This window comes from the organism of the source record quoted next, unplaced genomic scaffold, assembly GCF_019419815.1.
Source record: "Pyrus x bretschneideri cultivar Hongxiangsu unplaced genomic scaffold, Pyrus_bretschneideri_v1 Contig16, whole genome shotgun sequence".
Classification (NCBI taxonomy): Eukaryota; Viridiplantae; Streptophyta; class Magnoliopsida; order Rosales; family Rosaceae; genus Pyrus; species Pyrus x bretschneideri.
In genome coordinates, this window is record NW_025999457.1 from 18,044 (window position 1) to 41,994 (window position 23,951).

Sequence of the window (23,951 nt, forward strand, 5' to 3'; positions counted from 1 at the left end):
TACTTGTACAAGAAATTGGTGATTACGAGCGTGCCACTACTAATTACCACTAGTAGATGGGATTTGAAAGATTGAGTGAGTGGGAGTGGCTCAAATCAAGGTTCGTTCTTTTCCTTAATAAGGCCTTTACTTATGTGGAGAAATATAACAATATGTAATGTCAAGTTTGCTGGAAGTGGATATGATAGAGGAAAGTAAAGAAAGTAAGTGTGACTGGACTGGAAATATAAATACTGTTAGTGAAATAAGTAAATACAATGGCAATGGAAATGCAAATGAGAGTATAAGGAAATCGACACTATTCAGAAAAATAGCACAGCAGGGTATTGAATTGAGTTGAATTGTTTGATTAATTGGTTCAATCTCCTTAATCCTTCTGCCTCTACTTCTTTATATAGAGAATTGATAGTAGTTGCGTTGCCGACTTCACGTTATGGAGACGAATTCCACCGTTCAAATCCACTTGCAATAAGAAAGCATGCAATTGTCTTGATTAAACAAAGGACTTGCACATTAGCCTAATTGCACAAAAACCCCCCACAAAATGCCAAAATTTGACTTTGACCCAAAAAAGTGAATTTGTGTCAAATTTTAGTACAAACAGACCATCACAAAAGTATGCCTGTTATAGACCAATGATGGATATATACTGTAAATTGATTCATCTACTGCAGCTGCCATGCTAGCTAATATGCTATGCTATATATATATATATATATATATAGTAGTATTAGCATATCAGCATATGCATACAAATTGCACTACGCAGACATCACATAGGTACCACCACGCACAACGTACGTACCACTCAGCTGCGTTGCGTGCGTACGAGCGCCTAATGATCGAGCACCACCAAAGACGAAGACGACGACATCGGAGGAATCCCTTGTTGATTCCTGAAAACGTTGGTTGGATCAATAAGTGTTTTTGCTCTCACCAATCTGTCGTAGTTATTTAGGAAGTACTTTTCACCCCAATTCCTGGCAATTTCCACAGCGTCAGATTCATCATCCTTAACCAAATTATTATTTAAAGGAAACTGCTGCCGCATCATCAGTCCGAGGTCGAGGTCAACATAGTTGATATAAGCAGCCCTAGGACCCCATGAAACATACTCTGTCATTGCATTGTGGAATCTTCTTATCCATTCTATGTAGTCATTTATTTTGTGATTATCTTCTTCTTTCCATTCCACCAGGTACTGAATTGTAAAGAGGTTACCTTTTCTGTGAGGAAATGCAATGGCTTCGCTGCTTATATCATGCATAACCCCACCATAAGGGTCTAAAATCACGTACCCTTTCGGCTCCTCCTCAAGTATTTCCAGGGCTGCCCTTATCCCTCTGTAAGAAATTGGGGTCCTAACGTAATCCGATTTCGCTTTGAAAAATCCCTTGCCTTGCAGATATCGATTTTTCAAGTCGGACACTGAGCTTCCCTTACTTAGGCCGGAGAAGAACACGATGGACTCGATCCAACTCATTTCTGCGCAATCTTCTTCTGCAACACCCAAGTCAGGAAAAACTTTGTTTAGGATGGACACGGCGCTGCTTCTTGGACCCAGATAAAACCCTTTGAACGTAGCTGATATATTAGTACTACTAGTAGCAGTAACGGTAGTAGTCTTGACCTCTGGCAACCCAGCGCCGACAAAGCACGAAATGTAGAAATCATCTTCCAAGTAAGGTGCGATGTGTTGCCACTTGTCTACCAGCTTTGCTACATTATGATTAAAGATTTCGTTGCCTCCTCCTCCTGCAGCAGCAGAAGCAGCTCTAGACACTACGAAGGCAGTTACGACTTGTGGCACATTCAACAACTGGATTTTCCAAGCATAGACAATCCCGAAAACACCACCACCACCTCCTCTAATTGCCCAAAACACGTCCTCTCCCATGCCTTGTCGGTCTAACAGTTGTCCATTTGCATCAACAAGTAGTGCATCCACTACGTTATCGGCTGCAAGTCCGTATTTCCTCGACATGAGTCCGAATCCACCGCCAGCAATATGGCCTCCAGCGCCTACAGTTGGGCATGACCCGGCGGAGAACCCATGAAGATTGCTTGCTTGGGCAATCGCATGGTATGTCTCACCCAGCGTTGCACCTCCTTCCACCCATGCAGTTTCGGTTTCCAAATCCACCGACACACCGTTCAAGTTCATCATGTCGATGATCACAAACAGAGCTCCGTCTACAGCAACGGATGATGTCCCTTCGTAGCTGTGTCCGCCGCTCCTTACTCTGATTTCCAACAACCCTTGTCTGGAGCATGACACAGAGTTTATTAGCTGCTCAACGCTCTCGGGAAGTATGATGGCTACTGGCTTAGGAAGGGCAGGATCAGCGAAACGAAGATTTTGGATGGAAAAGTTGAGCAGCTTGTAGTAAGCTGCAGACTCATTTTCCGTGTTAGGGAATGTGGTAAAGTTGTTGATGTCATGAAGCGTCAAACAAAAAGTGATTTGGTCCGCAGGAAATTCAGCTAAACAAGGAACGAGAAGGCACATAATAAACAAGAGAGGGGATTGAATCGTGTATCGATTTCTTTCTGCCATGTTTAGTTGCTACTTCGATCGGTTCCTTAGTCAATTTTTGAAGCTGTATATATGCATATGGTGCCAAAAGAAACAAAAGAGGTGGATTTTAAATTTTAATGTAGAAGAAAAAAAAAATGAGAATAATTACGTTATACAATCAGGACAAACAGACGAAGAGATCAATGTAAGGGTGACATGCATGCGGCCGGCAATTGAATAAAAATTTGTAAGTTGAACCAAGTAAAATACTTGCTTAATTACCATATTCTTTTCAGAGACTGATTTTCACACAATTTTTAGCCACTCACACACATCCCTATGTATTCTTGAGTTGACCAATTAAATAAATCAAACGGCAACATGCAAAATTAAACAAAATTGTGCACAAGAAAAAAAAATTGTGTTTATCATTTGCCTTTTCACAGTGCCATACTGGAAAGGGACAAACCTGAACTAGTTTGTATGATTAAATAGTGGTTAAACTAGTTAGGTGGGGGAGAGGGAGAGAGAGAGAGAGAGAGAGAGAGAGAGAGAGAGAGAGAGAGAGAGAGAGAGAGGGAGAGAGACATATTTTTAGCACAAAAGTATGAAAGGTTAGAAAATGTCCTAAAATATGCATGCGACAACATGCCGGCCAACCAAAGGGTCCGAAGCGTGCCTAATTCCTACGTCGCCTCCTGTGTTTTTATCTGAAAGATATGCATGTACATGTATATATGTATCCATACCTACATGGTTACATACACATCTCTAAGCATATGGACAGTTTTAAAACAGAAGTTCTCTTGTAGTAATTCTGTCCTAGGCTCCTATCTCATCTAAAACGCACATACATGTGTGCTCGCGCGCGCACAAACACAGCTTCAAGAGAGACTAGTAATGCTGGTGATGAACAATACAGACCAATGTTTGTGATGAGACAATGAATAACAGACGCGCATGTTGAGAATCAATGTCATTTGTAGGTGAAGTAAGTGTGTGAGGTTGGTGAAGTAGGTGGATGTTGTAGGTGAAGTAAGTGTGTGAGGTTGGTGAAGTAAGTGGAGGTTGTAGGTGAAGTAGGTGGATGTTGTAGGTGAAGTAAGTGTGTGGTGTAGCTTTCATTTGGTTTGCTATAAATACCCAAGTCCCCAAGCATTGTATATCATCCAAGGAAAAACAAAGCCTAGAGCTAAATAAGAAAAGCTTTGCTAATTAGTTTGTTTTGTGAGTTTTCTTTAAGAGTGTGCTCTATTTTCTTCTTCTTGAGATCATTAGAGTTATCTTGGATACTCTTCTTATTCAACAGCGCATATGTTGCGTGTGACATTTTTGGAGACTAAAACAGTAGGATAAACTGCACCACAAATTCAAATTCAGGATTTCAGAATAAAATAAAATGAAAATTATGAAAATATATACGAAACTAGCCAAGTTAATCAGTCTCATCTTGAGCGCTTGCAAAAGAGCACATATACATCTGCAAAAGGCTCTTCTGGCCACTTCTTTTCTTTTTCCAGTTAGAAAACCCTTCTGGCCTTAATGAAAAAGCAATGCAAAGGGTTTCCGCAAATTTGATTTTTGGACTTTCACTAAGAAAATGACAACTCTAAGTGTTATGTTCCTAGCAAACAATGATACAGAGAAAGCTAAACGAATAGATAAATCATCGACCTCGAGAAAATGAAGCACATATATAGTAAACATCACACTGGTCGTATGCCTTTGATCTTTCTGTCACAACCTTCAACTCTTTATCCCTTGTCCTAACCTGCAAAACAAAAATCTTTAAAGATTTAGCCAGACAACTTGAGAGAAAATCAGGAAGAAGGGCAAAAAGAAACGCTGCGGTTTGGAAGACAACAAAAAAAAAAAAAAAAAAAAAAAAAAAAAACAGCTGCAACATGATCAAGCCACTCTAGGCTGCGGAAAAAATAAACAAAGTTAGTGTGCTCATCCTAGCAAATTATGAATTGGATGCTCAATTAAGTATAAAAGCCGTCTGGAATATGACATTTTTGGGTTGACAAAGGAAAATGAAGTTGTCATCAACAGATCAAAGGCTATTTGGCGTACCAAAGATGGATCATTATTCGGGCACAATGAAGAAATGCCAATAAGAAATTAATAAAATTATTAACAAGAATTAACCCGGTTTAGCCTCAATGCATAAATGGGAAGTTACGGACTGATGTATGCTTTAAGGTCATATAGGTTTCACTTTTTTGAGCACACCATATATATATATTTCTTATTTATATACCAGCAAAATAAAAATTGATCATGTGATAAGAAATAAGTAATTATGCATCTTCATTTAATCTGAACTTGTTTGCTGTAAAACTTTTGATGCTATAGAGTTACAATCATGTAAAACCCTGGAGGAAAGAGTAAATTTCCATATTCGAAACGGAACATCCAATTAAATCCACTAGATGTCGGAATATACAGCATGAGAAAATTACCTTGGCCTGTGGGATTTTTCCCCGCAGCAAAAGATCTACACCCTTTTCTGTCTGCCGGATGATAGTGAAGGGAAAAAAAAAGAAATATTATATGAAGAGAAAGAGAGAGAGATAGATAGTTCCCCGTTGAACCATTAGATTTCCATCCTTAGAATATGGTGAAATTGAATAATTATAAATAGAGCAAATGCCATTTACTTGCAGCCTCTAACTCTAAGCCTTTAACCTTTAAACAATTAGATTTCCATCCAACGCTAACACTAGCCAGTAACTGTTTGAAAAACACTATGCGCACGTGTCTATACATGTAACCAGTCATTTCTAGCAGTGAGGTTTACATTCAAGAAGAAACTGTTGTAGGCCCAAACATATAATTGGACAGAAATAAAAAGAATGATACTTGGTACTTTTCAAAGGGATAGAGATGTTGAAACAAATACTTATAAAGTTCCCCTACATTAACTTCTGCAATTGAATTTTGTGTACGGTTTTAGCAATCCATATTCAAGAACAGTAATACCTGAGATTAAATTTTAAAGCAAGGATTGAAGTTGACTTACACACCTGATGTGTAACCCAATAGTGCATCTGTCTCATCTCAATTAAGAACTCAAATGTTGGAGATGCTTGTCTTTCAAGAATGGGTTTCTGACATTTTTCTAGATTTGGCTTCTCCATCTCCTAAAGAAACAGTTTCTACTCCTCAACCTGAAAACAGAAAATAAGATTTGGAAGCGCAATTTTGACCAAATAGTCATGCATCAAACTATTTATTCCACATTCTCTTAAAAGAGGGGGGGGGGGGGGAATAGAAAAACAGAAACAATCAGGTCATATATTTCATTTTCTTCTCCTTCTTAAAATTCAACACTGCTATAATCACTAGTTTAGACAAAAATGGGAGAAACAAACAGCAAGTTCAATTGCATTGTAGAGATTTTATCATGTCTGGCTTGGGGAGTCTGTGCTGTATATATAGGTAAGTAATGATGGGGGTAACACCTAAACATTTTCCTGCAAGGCATCAACGTAGAATGATGAAGCCATGTTGAGAGCTCTAAAGTTTTTCTATTAGAAGTTCCATTAATTACCACGTAGAGAGAACTTTTTGTCCAATGGGAGTTGTTGATATCCCTAACATATTAACAAGGAGGAGAGCATAAATTAAGTCCCTCAAAACTGTCGACATATTCTTTATATCCTAATTGGGTTCCCACATTGGTTTCCCTAGCCTATCATTCTTCTATGCCTTAAGAGATCATCTTTCATCTTGATAGATCATTGATTATGAACTTGAAAGGAGTACTCAAATAAGCAAAGAAAAGAAAGTACTTGATGTACAACATAATTTTCAACATGATGCTATTTTTGTGCAAATTTTGTAATATTAGCATCCTGGAACAAATCAGAGCTTCCTGGAATAAAACAAAACAAAAATGTTAGCCTTCTGAATTACAAATTACTACGAACTTCCATACCAATAACCAAATATGGAAAATTAGTGTATTAACCATGTGGACCAGCTTCCCTTATTAACCTACTTTATTATGTCCTTAAGGATTTTGATCTTCATCTGACATTATCTAGGGCAACACAATATGCAATAACAGGAAGACAGTCCACACTCAAAAATTATGTCTCATATGTAAAGAGGACCTCAAGCAAAAATAATTCCACGTAAATTTTTTTATAGAGACCAAAACAAACCAGATAAGTGAGGGTAGAATTCTTTATTATATTCTCAAGCTTCTGCCCATGAGCAGTAGCAATAAGCATGACTCCTCTCTCAGCAATCAAGCGACAAGCAAGAGCTTCAGATTCCGTGCCAATCTCATCGACAATGACCACTACAGGCATGTGGTTTTCAACTGCCTCTATCATAACTTTGTGTTGCATGGATGGTTCTGTGACCTGCATTCTCCGCGCCCCTCCTATTGCTGCATGTGGAATATTTCCATCCCCTCCTATTTCTTGCTTGTATCAACAATTACCTGTCCAGTAGTGTTAGTGTTCTTTGAATCATGCAATGAAAATATGAATACAGATGCAAATACTTATATAATATGAGAGAGAGAGAGAGAGAGAGAGAGAGAGAGAGAGAGAGAGAGAGGGGGAGGAAGTTGGCACTATATGAAAGGAAAAAAAAAACTTCACGTACCACTCTTTTGTGAAATTCATCTGACATGACACGAGCAATCTCTCCCAAAACAGTGGTCTTCCCAACCCCGGGCCTTTACAAATTGAAGGGCATCTTCACTAAGAAGTTATACACATCAAATAGCTTGGAAATATGTTCGGAACTAGATGTGCCTTTTGGAAATTCCGTATCAATCAATAAGTTATTCTTAGTGAGTCACAGTGATGTTCATTGTTAACACCAATATTTGCAATACATCCACCCTTCTTGTTTCTTTTTTACTGAACCACACACTTCACCAGGGAGCACAAACCTGACAGAGCTATCTTTTATTGTTTTTCAACTACTCAGAGCTTTAGAAACAAGTCACATCCAGTTACTATGTTTACACCAGGGAAGACCGTTTTAACAAGAATCAGATAACTTTACCTTCCAACAAACAAGATGCTCTGGAGCAGGTTGTAAACCATGTCAACATGACCAGATACAGCCCTGGCAACTCGGTAAGTTAATCCAACAACCATCTCTTTCCTACTCCCGACAGCTGATATTCTGTGCAAGTTACCCGCAATGCCAGCTCCGTGTGGGCGTTGGGGGGACGGAGGGGTGTGGTTGTGTGTGCAACTTAGAAGCTCAAAATTATGGGGTAGTCGACCCAAATATTGGGCGCCAAGTTCATCAAGGTAGCGTGCTTCGGGCAATCGACCCAAATCCCTTATAACCTATATATGGTACACACAAACAACATTAGACCATCAATCATTTGCATTTGCAGCAGGGCCCTGCCTTGTTATGTTTCTGTTCTAAGTTGGTATAGTTGATAAGCGCAAATTATTCTACCTATTTTACCCGAGAATGACATTTTCCTGTGATATGTTTGATTTAAATGAAAGGAATTGCATGTTCTTTGTGTTTTGTGGCTAGACTAATGAGATGGAAAAAATCATATTAAAATTCTAAAATTGCTAGTCAAGTGAATTTGGAGAATGTTTTGATTGTCATTGATCTCTTGCTCTAATTATTAAAACATTTGCCTGTTGGCATATTAAGAGTTGTTACATGTGCATCTGGATTATGTAATATATTTCTATCATTTGAATTTTAAGCAGGATGATAAAAGAGAGAGGAATTGCATTCATAAGAGCTTTGCTCTTATCCTTCCATTGGTCACGTGACTATTTATAAGAAAAATGAAAAGGAAAACCCTATTCTTTCCAGCGCAGCTAATACAAATATTAGTCATGCCTTTCTCTCCCGAAGACCAGGAAAGAAGCCAACGACATATTGCAGTGAGTAAACTAAAGAGGCACAAGATCGAGAATAAGTTGGTGCTAAGCTTTCGTCGATTACAGCAAAGGAAAAGAAAGAGGAACGGCTAGAGTGCTTGGAATTAATTCATCAATAGTGGGGCTGATCATTATTGATCATTGAAGAAAGGAAATAAAAGGAAGAAGCAAGCAGATAACAAAAAACACAAAAAGGGAGAAAAAGGTTGTGGCAGGTAGTGATCAAGGGGAAGAAGGGTTTAGGCGGCATGCAAGAGATTTTCAAGCTTTTTTTAAACTTATTTTTCTTTTAATTTTAAGAATTCAATAATATTTCTGATTATGTTTCGGAACTAATTTCTTTTTGCTAGGGCTACGATGTAGCCTAACTATGAATTCTTAATTTCTTAGTTTAATAATTTATGAATTTTCATTCAAGTTGAATATCATTTTGCTGTGCTTATGAACTTGATTTTAATCTTGGTGATTGGCCATCACTTTGGTTTGAGGTGAGTGTATTTGATGCGAGTTAACACAGATGTCATGTTGTTAATTCGGTTTTAGCGTCTTGCAAATGGTACCATGAATTCCTTGATGTAGATGCCATACACTAGGTTTCATGCGGTCTTGTGCTACTACCCTCTGCCCTTACTTTATTCCGGCTGGCTGAATGGATTGGCGGCAATGGCCGATGGTGGCGGCGGTCGTTGGGGTGGTGTGGGAGAACGACCATATCAAAATAAAAGAAAGATTGTTTATGTTGCAGTGGGACACACCCAGCTTGTGTTCATCATTTTTCTAATTTTGTTTTCTTTTGTATTTAATGAAATGGGCCGTGGGCCTTCCTTAGTAAGAGGCCCAAACCCTTTCTTCCCTTGAGGTGATCAGTCAGACTCGGAAGAAATCAGAATCAGAGGGGGAAGGGAGAGAATTAGGGATGATGGGCAGCAGGGGGAGCAGAGAAGATGATGGAGGAGAAGGGAAGGGTTGGTTGTGGAAGCTTCCAGTCCTCAAATCCCAGCAACTAGGGAAGGTGGGCCCCGCATTCGGCCTCGGCGTTGGCTGCGGCGTGGGCTTCGGCATCGGCCTACTCGGCGGTACCCCTACTCTCTCTCTCTGTGGCTGAATTGAGTTCAGTTTTGTGTATAGGGTTAGGATTCAGGAGTAGACTGACCGACTGCCAATTTCACCACCTAACTATGTAACTCTCTATCTTGTTGCTAGCTAGGCGTAGGACATGGGAACCTAGGTATTGAATCTAATTAGGCACCACAATTTAATTGTTTGGCCACTTCAAATACATATACTTAGCTAAGCTAAGCCCACTTAGTATTAGGATTCCTCAATCACATTGTAAGTGAGAGGTTTTAAGTTCGAATATATCGGGACTCAGACATTGGTCAACTCCGATCCTTAATTATGCTGCAGTGGTCATTCCGTGCTTGCGTTGGTGTTGCTGCGCTATGTTTATGCAAAATCATGTTTATGCTTAATGGCGTATAGGTTATTGATTTTGGAAATTCCTTGTCCAGGCGCAGGATTTGGTCCTGGGATTCCTGGCTTGCAAGTTGGCTTTGGCCTTGGTGCTGGATGCGGGGTCGGCCTAGGATTCGGCTATGGTGTCGGAAAGGGCATTGCCTACGATGACCATCGCAGGTACTCTAATGTTGGCAACCTTTTTCGTGGTGGAAATGTCGGCATTTCTTGCGCTTCTCGAAATCTTCCTACTCAGTAAGTTCGTTTGTTCATTATTCCTTTAGGTATGCTTACTGTGTTTCGCTTTGTCAATTCAATTTCACTCATTTTCTTGGAGTCCATACTTTTCGGAAAGGTAAAAAAGAAACCATATAAAATGAAACATAAAAAATGACAAACAAAGCTAAATAGCGCTATTAAATTAATTAGGCAATGCAGCAACTGAAACTGGGAACGCTGTTGTTTCTTTGATGCATATCGCAACTTTTACAACAAACTCATGGAAGCTTGAAAAGTAAATGTGTAAAGCAACGGGAATCTGATGTATTAGTTTAGTTGACGGATACTACTAGGACCTCATCTATTCAACCATGGATCAAGTTACCAAGCAAAACATTCAAATAGTTTAAACTAAAATAAAAATATTTTGTACGGTACTTTTCTGCCATTAAATTTTTTTCGGGTGGTAATTTTGTAATTGTCATGCATATTGATTCGGTATCCATTATTCCTCTATGTTATCAGGGATGATATTGGTGCACTTGTTGAGGAGCTTGTTGATAATACGAAGAAACTTGTCAAAGCTACTGCAAGAGAGATGGACAAATGGAGAAGATGAGTTTTCTTTTCTGAGTTCTCATTGTAGATTTAAAATGATTATGGTTTATAATATACATGCTAAGTTATAACATACGCATGTTTGGGAAATGGGGAGTACTAAGACTTGTAGTGTGCATCTCCATCGTCAAGGCATACCTATGCTTATGATTTTGTTGAATGCCATTGGAAGAAAGCACTTGTGAATCGCATTACTTGTGTCTATAGGATTTCACCATGGAGCTTTATATTTTGTACTTCTCTAGATGGCTTGTTTCATGAGTTGCCTTGTGTCTTTTATGTACGATATAGAATTTTTGAACTTATGGTAAAGAAAGTTTTAAATCTATACTAATGGGCCTACGAAGATTGGCAATTGTCGCTACAGTACTAATTTGTATTCAGGTTTTATGCTTCCGATTACATTCTTTTTGGGGTTGGTTATGAGTAGTTGAGTGTGTTAGGTATGTTTTAGTACATTCTGGGGACTTATGGGTTTAATATTAAACATTCACGGTTTTTAGTAGGGATATATTTGTGTAAATACAGTGTAAAAATAAAATGACCATCAGTGTAAAAATAAAATGACCATAAGTGTAACTACAGTGGAGTGACAATCGATTGAATCAGTAGACAATCTCCTTCTAAGACATGTATTTTCTTGCCAGATTGAGAATTTAGAGCATACAATTAAGAAAGGATCAACTTGATTGCTTGTTCGTATTCATATTTTGACAGTGTGCCCATTTTATATTGCTAGATAGTTTTGGCAATAGAACATACAAGCACAGGTGCCCGCGTGATGCTGCGGGTTTACAATTCTATTTACACACATAATTATGTTTACAACTCTATTTACACATGTCCAACAATATTTACAATCATTTTTACGGGTTTAAAACTCTTTACACATTTACAACTATGTTTACGACTCTATTTATACATAAATGTACAACATATATGTCCTCCATTGGAGACAGGATGGATGTCTATCTCATACACATCAACTTCATGCAACACCAGGAACCCCATCCTCGTTTGCTCATCTGCTGTCTAATAATCCTAATACCGAACAGAGCATACAAATTCTACAAGTCCAAAAGTTACTGAAAGCAAATCTATTATTACTCCAATATAATACAAAAATACCAAATTCAGTAATTTCAATAGTTATTCAAATTCAATAACTTTAGAATATAAGAATACTAAATTGAACGTTTGTAGCCTAAAAAACCAGAGGAACAGTATTCGTGACAATTGATGAGTACCTATTTGAAAAATGTACCTGAAGATTGACTTTCATCAAATAAATCATAAAAAAGCAGAAAATTAGTAAACCCAAAATTATAAATTGTTACATCATCCATTTCAGTCATGCGTAAATACACCATCACACATAACAAATTTGCCTATATGACAGTGATACACAAAAGGCATCGGATTTGTAAGCTTTGGTTTCCTATGCTTCTCGCACTGATAGTTCTTATTTATACTTTTACTGGATTTGCATCACTTCTTTTACATTAATAAAATTAGAGGATTGCACATGCTTCTTTTTGGACACCAAAGACAACATTTTTTTTTTTTTTCAGTTATTCTAGTTCCTTGTGGTTGAATGGGATTCTAAGCTTCAGAGTTTCGAAAACGGAGAGTTTCGAAAAATCTCAGAGCCAGTACCAATGAGCTTAAACATAACAGATACGAGCTAATGAGATAGAGCTAAGCTACTTCACCTCTTCCATAATTCCAAGTCTCCACCCAAGCCTAGACATCCAGACATTGCCCAGATAGGTGTCCCATCTTGACCTGCAAGATTTACACATAATTGCAAAATTGGAAGAGGTTTAAACATGAACAGATTGTAAAACACAAAACTTTATAGCACCAAATTGGGTTGCAAGCAAGCACCAACCAAAAACATTACACCCAGCAGCATCTGGTTGAAAAAATTCAGATCTTTAAATAACTGAAAATTCAGTTTTATGGAATAAGATGGGAAAAAACAGAATTCTCCACGGATCATGCCCACTTTATTCTCTGCTGTTTGGTGAAATCTACAGAACAGAGAAAAATATTTAAAAAAAAAAAACCGGGAGGATTTATACAGCTACCCTGAATTTAAGTGACTGTCCAGATCTCATTCAACTCTCAGAAAGAATCGAAAATGGTGAAAAGTTATTGAGCAAGGGAGTGAGAGAAATGTGAAGAGAGAAGAAAGAAGCCAAACAACACAAAGTCCCATAGAGTGATCCAATTCAAGTTCAAGGGATTAAATCTGCAACCAAAAACAATAACAAAGCAACCCATAAAGTTATGAAACTAATCCTATGTTTTTGAAACTATGTAACAATTTTTACCTTGAGTTTCGAAAATATAGAATCCAATCAAATTAAAATCCATAGTATGAAATTAAGAATCTCAATTAAACAAAAACTACCTAATTAATTGGATATCCTGGCAAGTACTGCTGAAATGTTTTATTACAGAAAAGTGGTAGTTGAAAAACCTCATATTTAAGAACTGAACTGAGGAGCTGGTTTACGTTGTGAAAGTGAAGCGAGAAGTAACTTCTCCATTTCGAGATCAGCAGATCATAGTTTGGAGCTGTCGGATTCTCTCTGTCTCAATCAACCAAGTTCTCCATTTCAAAGTCATTGAATACGAATTCAAAAACTAAAACTCTTTTAATTTTCCGTGTGTATTCAATGATTTGCTTCCTGTAAAAATAGGAAATATGGAATAATTATTTGGCAATGGAATCATATATAGAGCTAGAAGAGGAAGTAAAGAAGATATGTCAAAGCAAATTAAGAGATCATCATATTACAAAAGCTACAATGGTAAATTAAGAGATCATCATATTTGAAAACAGAGATACGTATAAAGCCACAAAAAAAATTATTATTACCGACAAAATACTGGAAAATCTAAAGGCTAGGGATTTTCACTTTCTTAGCGAAAAAAATAATTCAAAAAAATAAATTGTTTCTGAGTGATATAACCCAAAATCATCTTAGACAGCAAAGAAACATTGCATTGAGAAATCAGACCTTAATTTCCAAAACCAAGCAGGGACAAAAACGGGAGACCAGTGTTTAACAAACAGTGTTTTAGGCAAAAATGAGTTTTAGTTATGTATCAGTTTCAAAATTATGTAAATTTTTTTACAGAGTTAAGAAAATATAAATATAGAACTGTTAAATTGAAATCGTAAACCCAAAACCCAATCAAATTAAAATCCCTAAAATCAAATTTAAGAATCCCAATTAAACAAAAATTGATCTAATTAATTGGATATCCTGGCAAGTATTACTCAAATGTTTCGTTTCAAAAAAGAGGTAGCTGAGAAACCCAATACCTGAAAACTGAACTCAAAAGCTGGATTATGCTGCCGAAGCGAAGCGAGAAGTTACTTCTCCGTTTTAAGGTCTGCAAATCACAGTTTGCAGCTGTCCTGATTCATACCATTTTAAATTTGACTTTGCTTCAATCTGTATCATGTGTCTATGGACATTTAGTTGTAATGATAAAACTCAAATCTCTCCTACGTATAAAAAGGTTGAGTAAGCAGCCAAAACAACAGGGCAATCAAGCAAGTGGTTGCAGGTACACAAAGTAATTTATATGTAAGCAGCGAACGTATATATACATCTCAAAATGAAAATTTCAACTAGTGATCCAACCTATTAGCATCAAAGTAAACTTTAACTCTGAACTCCAACCGTCTCATTCTTTCTTCCTGCTAGTTTTCAAACAAATCTGTAGAGTAGAGTGAATGAATAAAACAATAGATTACCACAATCAAAAGACAATTAGAAGTAAGATATACATGAATAATTAGGAGTAAGATATATATGTACAATGGATGAATAGTGAATATGTGATATTTACCAACAAACTAAGATAAAGAGTTCATTTTACGATAATTATTCATAAGCAATATCCTTACTGCATTATTGGTTACAAGAAAAAAAAAAGAAAATAATGATTAATATTATTTGCAATTCTTACTGTTTTTACCTAATCATTTGCAGGATGCATAAGGGGAAAAAAAAAACTTTTTTACTTCTTCTTGTCGCATAAATTTGGATTTCACCTCATCCAAACAAACGAAGTCATTGTTATATTTTTTTCAGTATGTAACACCAATTTGAAAAAGAAAAAGATAATCTAGTTGACAAATTTAAATTCAATTTTTATATTTCAATATATTTGTTTGTCAAACTCAGTGATCAAACTTTACACTCATGCTCTCCAAAAAGACAAAAAAAACGAAGAAGAATTGAAAGTAAAAATGTGAAATTGTAACCTGTGACAATAAGATCAGCGAGCAAAACAACAAATTTGATTTCAGCTTTTTTTGGCATAATATTAACATACGATAATGACAATAAATATAAAAGTTTAGAGAATGCACATACCCGTTGGTGGAATATAGGTGAATCATCGAAGTTTCCTAAATGCATGTGTAGAAGGATACAGATATCGCCTTCACCTTTGTTTTGAATTTCAGTGAAACATAGTGCCTAATAATTGTGGCATAAATTAATTTTAAATTTTCCATCGCTCGTAAATTTTAATTAAATAAAGCGAATACATAGTAATCATATCCTAACCACAGAATTAAGGATTTTAAAATGTCATAATATTTAACAACTACTAAGCATGGTTCTTAAAAAAAAAATATAAAACTAACCTGTAAGTACAACAGATATGAGTATAAACTAATGAACATTTCCTTTAAAGACATAGTGCGGTATAAATTCTATCACATAACATCACTTGGGAATGGGATTTGGTTTAGAGGCAACCCTTCCCATATCAAATCCATTCATACTGATCACATGACATTAAGAAAGTTTGACATGTAGAGTATATAATTCAGTCATACAGATGACATGTCAGTTCTATTCATGAAATACATGATACAGAAACCCACTTTGGTTAGATCAATGATTCCAACCACCATTAAGTCTTCATAGTTTCCCAGTGTCAACCAAATTTGAAATCTCTTTATTTTTTACACAATTCAACTTGAACCTATGTCTTTTCAGTTGCAATCTCACTCAGTCTTTCCCTCAAACAATTCATCGTCTTCGCAATTCGAACCCAATATACCAATTCAGTGCAACAAAAGCAAGAAGTGAGTTCGAAAAAGCATACCTTCACAAAGCTAAAAGCTTTCGATATTCCACGACCTTCTTCTTCTTCCTTCTTCCAACTATCTTCTGATTTAGGGATGGCAGTGCTGCAGCACTCATCGAGCATGCCTATTTCAATAACCCCAAATCAGTTTTAAAAAAATTTAGGTATAAACACAAAATTGGGCATAATGAAAACTAAACCGAAGTCTGAATTGCTTACTTAAGTGAAGAGGACTTTGGAAAACAGAGCGAGGCCGCTGCGGCGTTTGACCTAGCCTGAAATTAGTTAATTACCCAGATGAAAAAAGAAATATAGAGTGAATTAAAAGATTTATCACAGAGCTTACCTCTGCAGTTTTAGCAGTCTACAGATCCCAAAGCTTAGAGATGAGGCCTGCGTGAACTGGTGGTAGCGGTGATCGAACTTGCCGACGACCTGGCACCGGAATCTCTAATTTCAGCACCAGCTACAACTCCCTTCCGCCACTAGGCAAGTGAGTCTGTCGGCCAAAGCACCTGCAGCTGCGGCAAAACCCCAAATTTCAACAAAAATTCGAAAACCCAAAAATTAAATAGTAAAAAGAAAGCTTTTTTGGGTCAGTTGAAGAGGAAAGATCAGTACTTTTTTGGATTCGATGGTGATACTGAATGATGGGTCGAGAGAGGCAGCGATGGCAGCTTGAGCAGAGTCGGCGGCACGGTAGGGACGACGGTGTTTCAACCCGAAGTAGGGGGCGTGGCGGGAGAAGTAGCGTTTGTCTCTCTTCCGGCTCATGGTGTTAGATAAGGTGAAGAGGGACGAAGGTTTGCCGGATGAGGTGAGGAGGGACGGAAGGAAGCGGTCGAGGATCCCACGCGTCACAAAATCGTTATTCATTTGACAGCAAAGCAAAAGGGGCAAAGTTGAAATAAAAGAAAAATGGGCGAGGACAAAATCGGTAATCCACTGTAGAGGTAACAATAATCTAAGTCTAAAAGGATACAATGGGAATTGAGTTGAATGTTACTCTTTTAGTATATACTAGCAACGGTGCCCGCGCGTTGCTGCGGGTTTTAAACCTGTATAAAACATGTGAAAAGTTATAAATACATATGATGTCATACTATTTAGATATATGTTGAAATTTGTTTACAATCATATGGATTGGCGGTTGTATTGCCATTGTTCTATTATTCACATGTTTTACAAATTTGAAATCCTAAGTGTTCTTAACTGAAAGAAAAGATAAAAGTGGTTCTATTGCCATTGTTCTAATATTCACATCTTTTACAAATTTGAAGTTCTAAGAGTTCTTAACTAAAAGAAAAGATAAATTTTTTTTTTCTCACTGAAATATATCAATTTGAATCAAATCTACCTAAGAAGTATGGATTGTAGCATAACTTGTAATTTTTGCAAGCTGGACACTTGTAATATTAATAGTGACATAATTTCTTCCTAAGCCATCGGAAAAACCAAAATTGAACAGAACTTCCTCACCCCTCGTCTGACCAAATAAAAGAAGTAATGTTTCTCTTTTGAAACCTCTAATCACATGACACTCCAATCACATGACACAGAACCAAACAGAACATAAATTTTTTTTTTAAAAAAAAGAAGAAAGAATTGAACACATTAACTCTTGACAAAAACTTATTACCCAAGAATGGAAAGTCACTGAAAACACAAATCACTAATGAAGAAATGAGGAAAGAAATCAGGAACTTAACTTATATAGCATTAGGATGAACCATGCTAATTTGTTCATAACTGATATGTCTCCCTACATTTTTCAAACTTGCAACCACATATAGTATTATAACATAATGATCAAACAAAATAGATTAATTCTTAAGCACACATTAACTCTTGATCATGGAAAGACTTTGGTTTCTTGCAAAATAATGGAAAATAAAATAAGAAACCCGTTGGAAAAGTTGGCAATAGATTGGTTAAAAAACAATTTAAAATACTTTTTGTACGACTTGGTGATTCTAAACACTATTTGTTTCCAGATGAAATTAAGCTCGCAAAGAAACATGCCCCAAATCAGCTGAAGAACTCATAAAAGAATTTCTACCTTGCAATTTATCATAACCTTTTCCATCACAGAATATTCAAAATTTTCAACAGAACATGGATTCTATAATGTTGGTTAAAGAATAGGTTGGAGCATACCTTGTAGTTTGTGCAAGCAAGAATTACATTGTTATAACGCAACGAAAAAATTGGGGTCAAACCTGTTATGAAACAACATTTTAATTAAACGAATGAACGTGGAAATGAGCTGGTTAAAGTATGTTCATTTGTTATAGTGTAGTTTTGTGTTTTTATATAACTCTAGGTTTTTTAGCTGGATACAGGTGACATAATGGATGTTTGTTAAAATTATCGACATCACAAATATGCATATAATGAGGAATGGTAACATACCTTGTAATTTTTGGAAGTGAGAGAGATGTAGAATGTCAATAGTGACATAAATTTACTGTCAGAGATTTTAAAAACTACAGGAAAAGTTGTAATCACATGATACTGTAATTAAATGAGAGAAATTCATAGTGTGTAGAGAAGGAAAAAAAAATTTGTACACAGCAAGTTCGTAGAAAGACCTATCGGTTAAAAATGGGAAATAACCAAAAAATGGGAAATAACCAAAAAACGAAAATTATCAACGGGAAATTAGGGCAAAATCTCGATCAGACAACGTAAGGAGTTGGGTTTTAGAGGAGCCATCGTTGTTCAACATTGGTTTAAAGGTGTTTCAACGCAGAAAAAAATGTTGAGGGATATAAATGTAACAGAAAAGTAACCAAAGTAGCATTATTTACAATGAACTGAAAATGTGAAACATGTTGTAGAAACGGATCCAAGTGAATCATGTTTTTTTTTAATTGTAAAAATAGTAACAAATGATGTTCAGAGATGGATCAGATATGCCTTATTTAGTGTCTCTGTGGTATACAGAGATATGAATCAGTGAGTTGTTTGTGCTTTGATTTTTTGCGGTATCACCATCATGTCCATGTTTTCTCTTCAAATGAACTGACTGTTACCAATATATAAACAAACAATTTCTTCTTTTCACCTGTTGTAAATAGATGGTAAACTACCTAGTTATTCGTTTTAAGAATTTAAGATGAACATCCAAAAGTATGAATTTAGATGTTTTAATGATAGATATATTTCGCCGATATCCTTTGATTGAGCAGAAGAAGATAATATGAATTGTACAATTGTTTAACCTATCTAACCAATAATAAGAATGTTGAATAGATAGAATTAACAATTTTGGTTACAACATCTTTGATAATACCTTTGGATGTCCAACTAAATCCATTTATGAGTAAGGAAGTAGTTAATCATGTATTGCGACCAGGTGAAAAGCAGACATTGCAGATATATATCAGTAATAACCAGTTCCTCGGAAGAGAAGTGTTAGCAAAAATTTAATTTAAGCGGCAAACATATAAGGAAAAAGCAATAAATTATAATTTTTTAAATAAACTATTGATTGTTATGGGAATGTACCTCCATATGAAACAAAGTAGGTGATCAACTCTGCAAGTAAGCGAGATTCAACAGGCTGACTACCTAATTTAGAGAAAAAAGAAGAGATTAGCATTAACATGTTTTTAAGTAAATATAGTATTTTTATACACATATTTTATAAATTTAAATCCAGACGGTTACATAATCAAAGAGAAAGTATACCAAATGTCGACAATGTAGATGTATTGTTGAAGCAAGAATTCAATAATTTAAAAACATAACGTTTTTGTTGCATAATATCATTAATAAAGAAATTTATTGAATAATTGAATAAGAAATACAAAAATGCTTTAAGACAATGGGAAAAATCCAAAAAGAGTAAATCAATGTGGAGACATAATGGAAGAAAATTTAAACAGTGTTTCCATGCAGATATGAAACACTCTAACACATTATAAAGTTGGAATAATTAGAATCTATAATGTGGGCAAAGTTAAAAAAAAAATAGCTGTATTAAAACATACCTAAGTTTAATGTTTGTTTTGTACATTATCTTTGGCCTGCTCATATAACTCATTGTGTATAGACAAAACATAGGTAAGCATAACAGTTAACAATTTGACTGTAAATTTTGAAGGACATCTTTAAAGACTATATTTGCAGTATAATTTTTAACATCATTTTCTCCATGAGATATCAAAATTTTGAGATCTTCTTTTGATGTTACTCTAGATAATGCAACGTATAGCTGACCATGGGTAAAAACTGGTTCAGAAAAATATAATCCTACTTGTCTCAAAGATTGTCCTTGACTTTTGTTGATAGTCATCGCAAAACATGGTCTAATTGGGAATTGACGCCTTTTAAAAACAAAAGGCCACTTATTCTCAGTTGCTGCAAAAGTGATCCTTGGTATGAAAACTTTGTAACCAACATTGTTTCTAGTAAGTATTTTAGCCTCAATAATTTTATTAAATAATTGAGTAATAACTAATCTAATTCCATTACATAAACCGAAAGTTTGATTCAGATTTTGTAATAGCATAATTGGCATTCCTATTTTTAAAGTCAAGTTATGTGCAGGTAGACCATTGAAATCTAATTTATTCAAAAATTCAACAGGATATGATGCTTCTAAATTTTCAACATTCCCATTGGAAGAACACAACGAATCGTAGCTTAGAAACACATGTTGTTCTCTAGGTAACAATTCAATTATATAATTGTTTATATCTGTAACAGTTGTGTTTCGAGGTGTTATAATAGTGCATTCTCTTAAATAATCAAAATTGGTAAAAGAAGTTTCAAAATTGGGATAAGTCACCAAAAAAATGGAAGAAATTGGATTTGCAGAAGCATGAACTATTAAATCTGTAGGTATTTTAATCAAAGATGTGTCTTTATCATTCAAATTATTTTCATCTGTTATATCACTAATTTTTCCATCACCTATTTGTAAAATCCAATCTGCAAAATCACTAATGTTCTGTTTTTCTTCAGCTCTAATTCCACTTCTTGATAATCTCATGTTTTCTTTCAACTGAAAATTTTTAAAATGGGACCATAAATAAGAAGTATTTAAAGAAGCATTTACTATATCTTCTTTGGTTCCTCCAGGTATAACAGGTAATATTTGTCGAAAATCACCACCTAATAAAATAGGTTTACCACCAAAGGGAATCTTATTCTCTGAATTATGTAAATGTAATAAAATATCAGAAAGTGATTTATCCAATGCTTCAAAGCAATGTTTATGATTCATAGGCGCTTCATCCCATATAATTAAATATGTCTTCTCAATTAATGTAGCAAGATGTGTTTTCTTTTTTATTGCACAAATTGAAGAATCAGTAATAACTAAAGGTATTTTAAATCTAGAATGAGTTGTTCGACCATCTGGTAATAATAACGATGCTATTCCTGATGATGTAATTAACTGCTAAAACAATTTTTCCTTCAAATCTGAGTCTACATATGATAGTGTCCCATAAAAAAGTTTTTCCAGTGCCTCCATGACCATAGACAAAAAATAAACCTTTTTCTTTTTTATTCACAGTTTCTATAACACAATCATAGATACGTTTTTTTATCTTGATTGAGTTGTAATTTCAAAATATTATGTTTTTTTAACAATTCTTCACAATCATAATTTAACTCTTCTCTTAAAAGTTTATTTTTTATTTCTAACATTTTATTTGCATCAGGCATTGGTAAATAATATTTTTCTAAAGAAGTTGATGCATTATTGAAAAGCAATTCTAATTCAAATAGCACACAATTTTTTAATTCATCTTGTGGTACAACCATATCTGGAATTGCAAAAGTTTTTCGCAAATTGTATAAAATGTCATCAAACATATTTTGCCAATAATTTTCAAAAATAATTTGAGGATTTGCAAAATCACAAAATAAAATAATTGTAACAAACAATTGTCTTAATTGAGCAGATGATGCTGTATTCATAGCATTTGATAAAGCTTCAATCCATTCTTTATCATCTCCTAACAATCCCAATGATTGACATGCAACTTGATATGAAATATGCACAACATTATTAATAGTTTTTATATCATCAAAGCTGAATGCACATTTTTTCAAATTTAAAAGCATTCTTAAATAATATAACTCACTTGATGCAAGATGTACATACGCTTTTCTGCCTATAGAACCTTTATGTTTCCTGGGCTTCCAAATTTTTTTTCCGTGGAACATGTACAAACTTTGATGGAATCTGTGCATAAGTCAATGAACGTGCTTCAGCATAAATTTTGTTAGTTTCAAACCAACTTGTCAACATTGTATGGTCAGAAGCATTTTGATTAATAATTGATTGCAGTGATTGGTCACCACTAAAAACAATATTTTGTTCTAATGGTAAATGCACAGGTAATCGTTCCACAGAAGGTTCCCTATGATGTATAGAATACTGAAACAATCTCCAATCAGCTTCATAAGGTGATATATATCTACAATTTAGGTATGTTAATATTTCATCATTTGGATTTTGCTGAAGAACCAACCGTGCTCTATCTGAACCCTTATTTACATATTTGAACAAATATTTTATAAGTGTTGATTGACGACAAAATTCAACATTTATATGAGCATTATATCTCAAAAGTAATTCAGAATTATAAGGAACAACAAAACTATTATCAACTTTAATTCCATTTTTTTACTACAAATTTTGTCTCATCATCACGACGCCTATAAACAGGAAAGCCACTCAGGTCAAAAACCGTCTCATTTTTATACGCCTTGGGAAAATTTTTGGTGCATTTATTTTCTCGCATGCAAGAAGAATTCTGATTGATATAACCACATGGACCATGAATCATAAATTGATTGACAATTTCATAAAGTCGAGGGTTCATAAATTTGTCTGGTAACTCAGCTGAAATGATAGAATTTATATCTGATGCTGTGTAGCATTTAAATTTTGGTCTCAACCATATTAACATACGAGAATGAGGCAAACCTCTTTTTTGAAATTCAATTGTACAAACATCTATTTGTAAAAACAACAAATAGAAAAAAAATTAAAGAAAAAAACTAAAAAAAGGAAAACGTTAGATTCACTTTAGAGGGAAAAAAAATGGAAAAAAAGACGGATAATAAAAATAAAAAAAAACTTGTAGAACTTACTTGCATCAACCTCTCCAAAAGGCTGTCCAGATCTGATAAAATCAAGCAGATCATCAAGCTTCATTTTAAATATTCTAGAAATTATATCAGGTCTATCTTCAGGCTTGTAACCCGGTTTTTTTTCAAACTCTCTTATAATTTCTGGCCACTTTACATTACAGGTAAATGTTATAAACAAATCAGGATGATCATACTCTCTACAAATAGCCATAGCATCTTAATAATTATTGATCATATATCTAGGACTTCCTGTATACGAAGCAGGCAACACAATTTTTTGTCCTAAATTGTTTGCATCATTATCACCTCTTGATATTGCATCATAAATCCCCTTGTAAATTTCACTCCTCAAATTTTTTTGATTTTGTCTAATGTAATCGAACCTGTCCTCCTCAACTGTTGCATACGAATCAACCAAATATTGTTGAAAAAGTCTACCTCCTTTTAACATCATAGTTAAACATGGTTCTCTTTCCTAAATTTGATAAGCTATATAAGCTCTCATAGGCACCCTTTGTCTTTTTGTTTTTGGCCCTTTATAATTTTGATTCCACTTTAAATCCGGCCTATACCCGTCTTCACCATACGAAAAAAGAATAGGATATTGAAGGGTCATAAATTTTGGATTCAATTTTGTAACACGCTTTAATCCCTCGCTTTTACATTCTATAAAGATGTCTCTATTAGAGTCAGACAAACCTATATCACCAACTATTAAACCACCTATCTCATCACTTGTTGGTTCATCATATTGTTTCCCATCATTTGGTTGCCTACCTAATAAAGTCATTCTTAAATTCATAAGACCATTTGTTTCAAATTTATCTCTTGCTGTTCAAAAAAGTTTGACTACCTCATTCAATTCATCAAACATTTTAATCAACTCTTGAACAATTCTTTCATCAAGCCTTCCATTTTTTTCCATCAGAATTAAAAGCTTTGAGACGATTTTGAACTTCATTATATGTATCATAAACATATAATTGAGCAAATTTTGGAGACTCATTGCCAAC

General features: G+C 35.1%; 3 protein-coding genes and 1 pseudogene across 33 annotated transcripts; 1 reads left to right on the plus strand and 3 right to left on the minus strand.

Annotated features, from left to right (window-relative positions):
* Positions 1–835: 835 nt before the first annotated feature.
* LOC103942310 (reticuline oxidase-like) lies at positions 836–2,621 on the minus strand. Its single transcript, XM_009352499.2, has one exon. It carries the CDS (start codon positions 2,555–2,557, stop codon positions 836–838), a length of 1,722 nt encoding a protein of 573 aa, XP_009350774.2. The 5' UTR covers positions 2,558–2,621.
* A 1,219-nt stretch (positions 2,622–3,840) lies between these two features.
* On the minus strand, positions 3,841–8,403 carry LOC103960018 (annotated as a pseudogene).
* An 877-nt stretch (positions 8,404–9,280) lies between these two features.
* On the plus strand, positions 9,281–12,484 carry LOC103959996 (glycine-rich cell wall structural protein 1). The gene is made up of 3 exons (XM_009372382.3): positions 9,281–9,482; positions 9,918–10,116; positions 10,606–12,484. Exons 1-3 carry the CDS (start codon positions 9,323–9,325, stop codon positions 10,697–10,699), a joined length of 453 nt encoding a protein of 150 aa, XP_009370657.3. The 5' UTR covers positions 9,281–9,322; the 3' UTR covers positions 10,700–12,484.
* Positions 11,540–21,373, minus strand: LOC103959994 (ATP-dependent DNA helicase pif1-like). Of its 31 annotated transcripts, none has more exons than XM_048580703.1 (11): positions 19,818–21,373; positions 17,980–19,395; positions 16,444–16,880; positions 16,169–16,343; positions 16,042–16,097; positions 15,841–15,947; positions 15,099–15,203; positions 14,036–14,436; positions 13,220–13,394; positions 12,411–12,483; positions 11,540–11,783 (listed from the first exon to the last, which is right to left on the minus strand). In XM_048580703.1, the coding sequence occupies exon 1, from the start codon at positions 21,053–21,055 to the stop codon at positions 19,904–19,906; it is 1,152 nt and encodes a 383-aa protein (XP_048436660.1). In that variant the 5' UTR covers positions 21,056–21,373; the 3' UTR covers positions 11,540–11,783; positions 12,411–12,483; positions 13,220–13,394; positions 14,036–14,436; positions 15,099–15,203; positions 15,841–15,947; positions 16,042–16,097; positions 16,169–16,343; positions 16,444–16,880; positions 17,980–19,395; positions 19,818–19,903. The 31 variants fall into 31 exon arrangements, with proteins under 31 accessions (XP_048436660.1, XP_048436657.1, XP_048436650.1 ...); XM_048580700.1 differs by having other exon boundaries at positions 13,184–13,394; XM_048580693.1 differs by having other exon boundaries at positions 12,590–13,394.
* Positions 21,374–23,951: the final 2,578 nt, after the last annotated feature.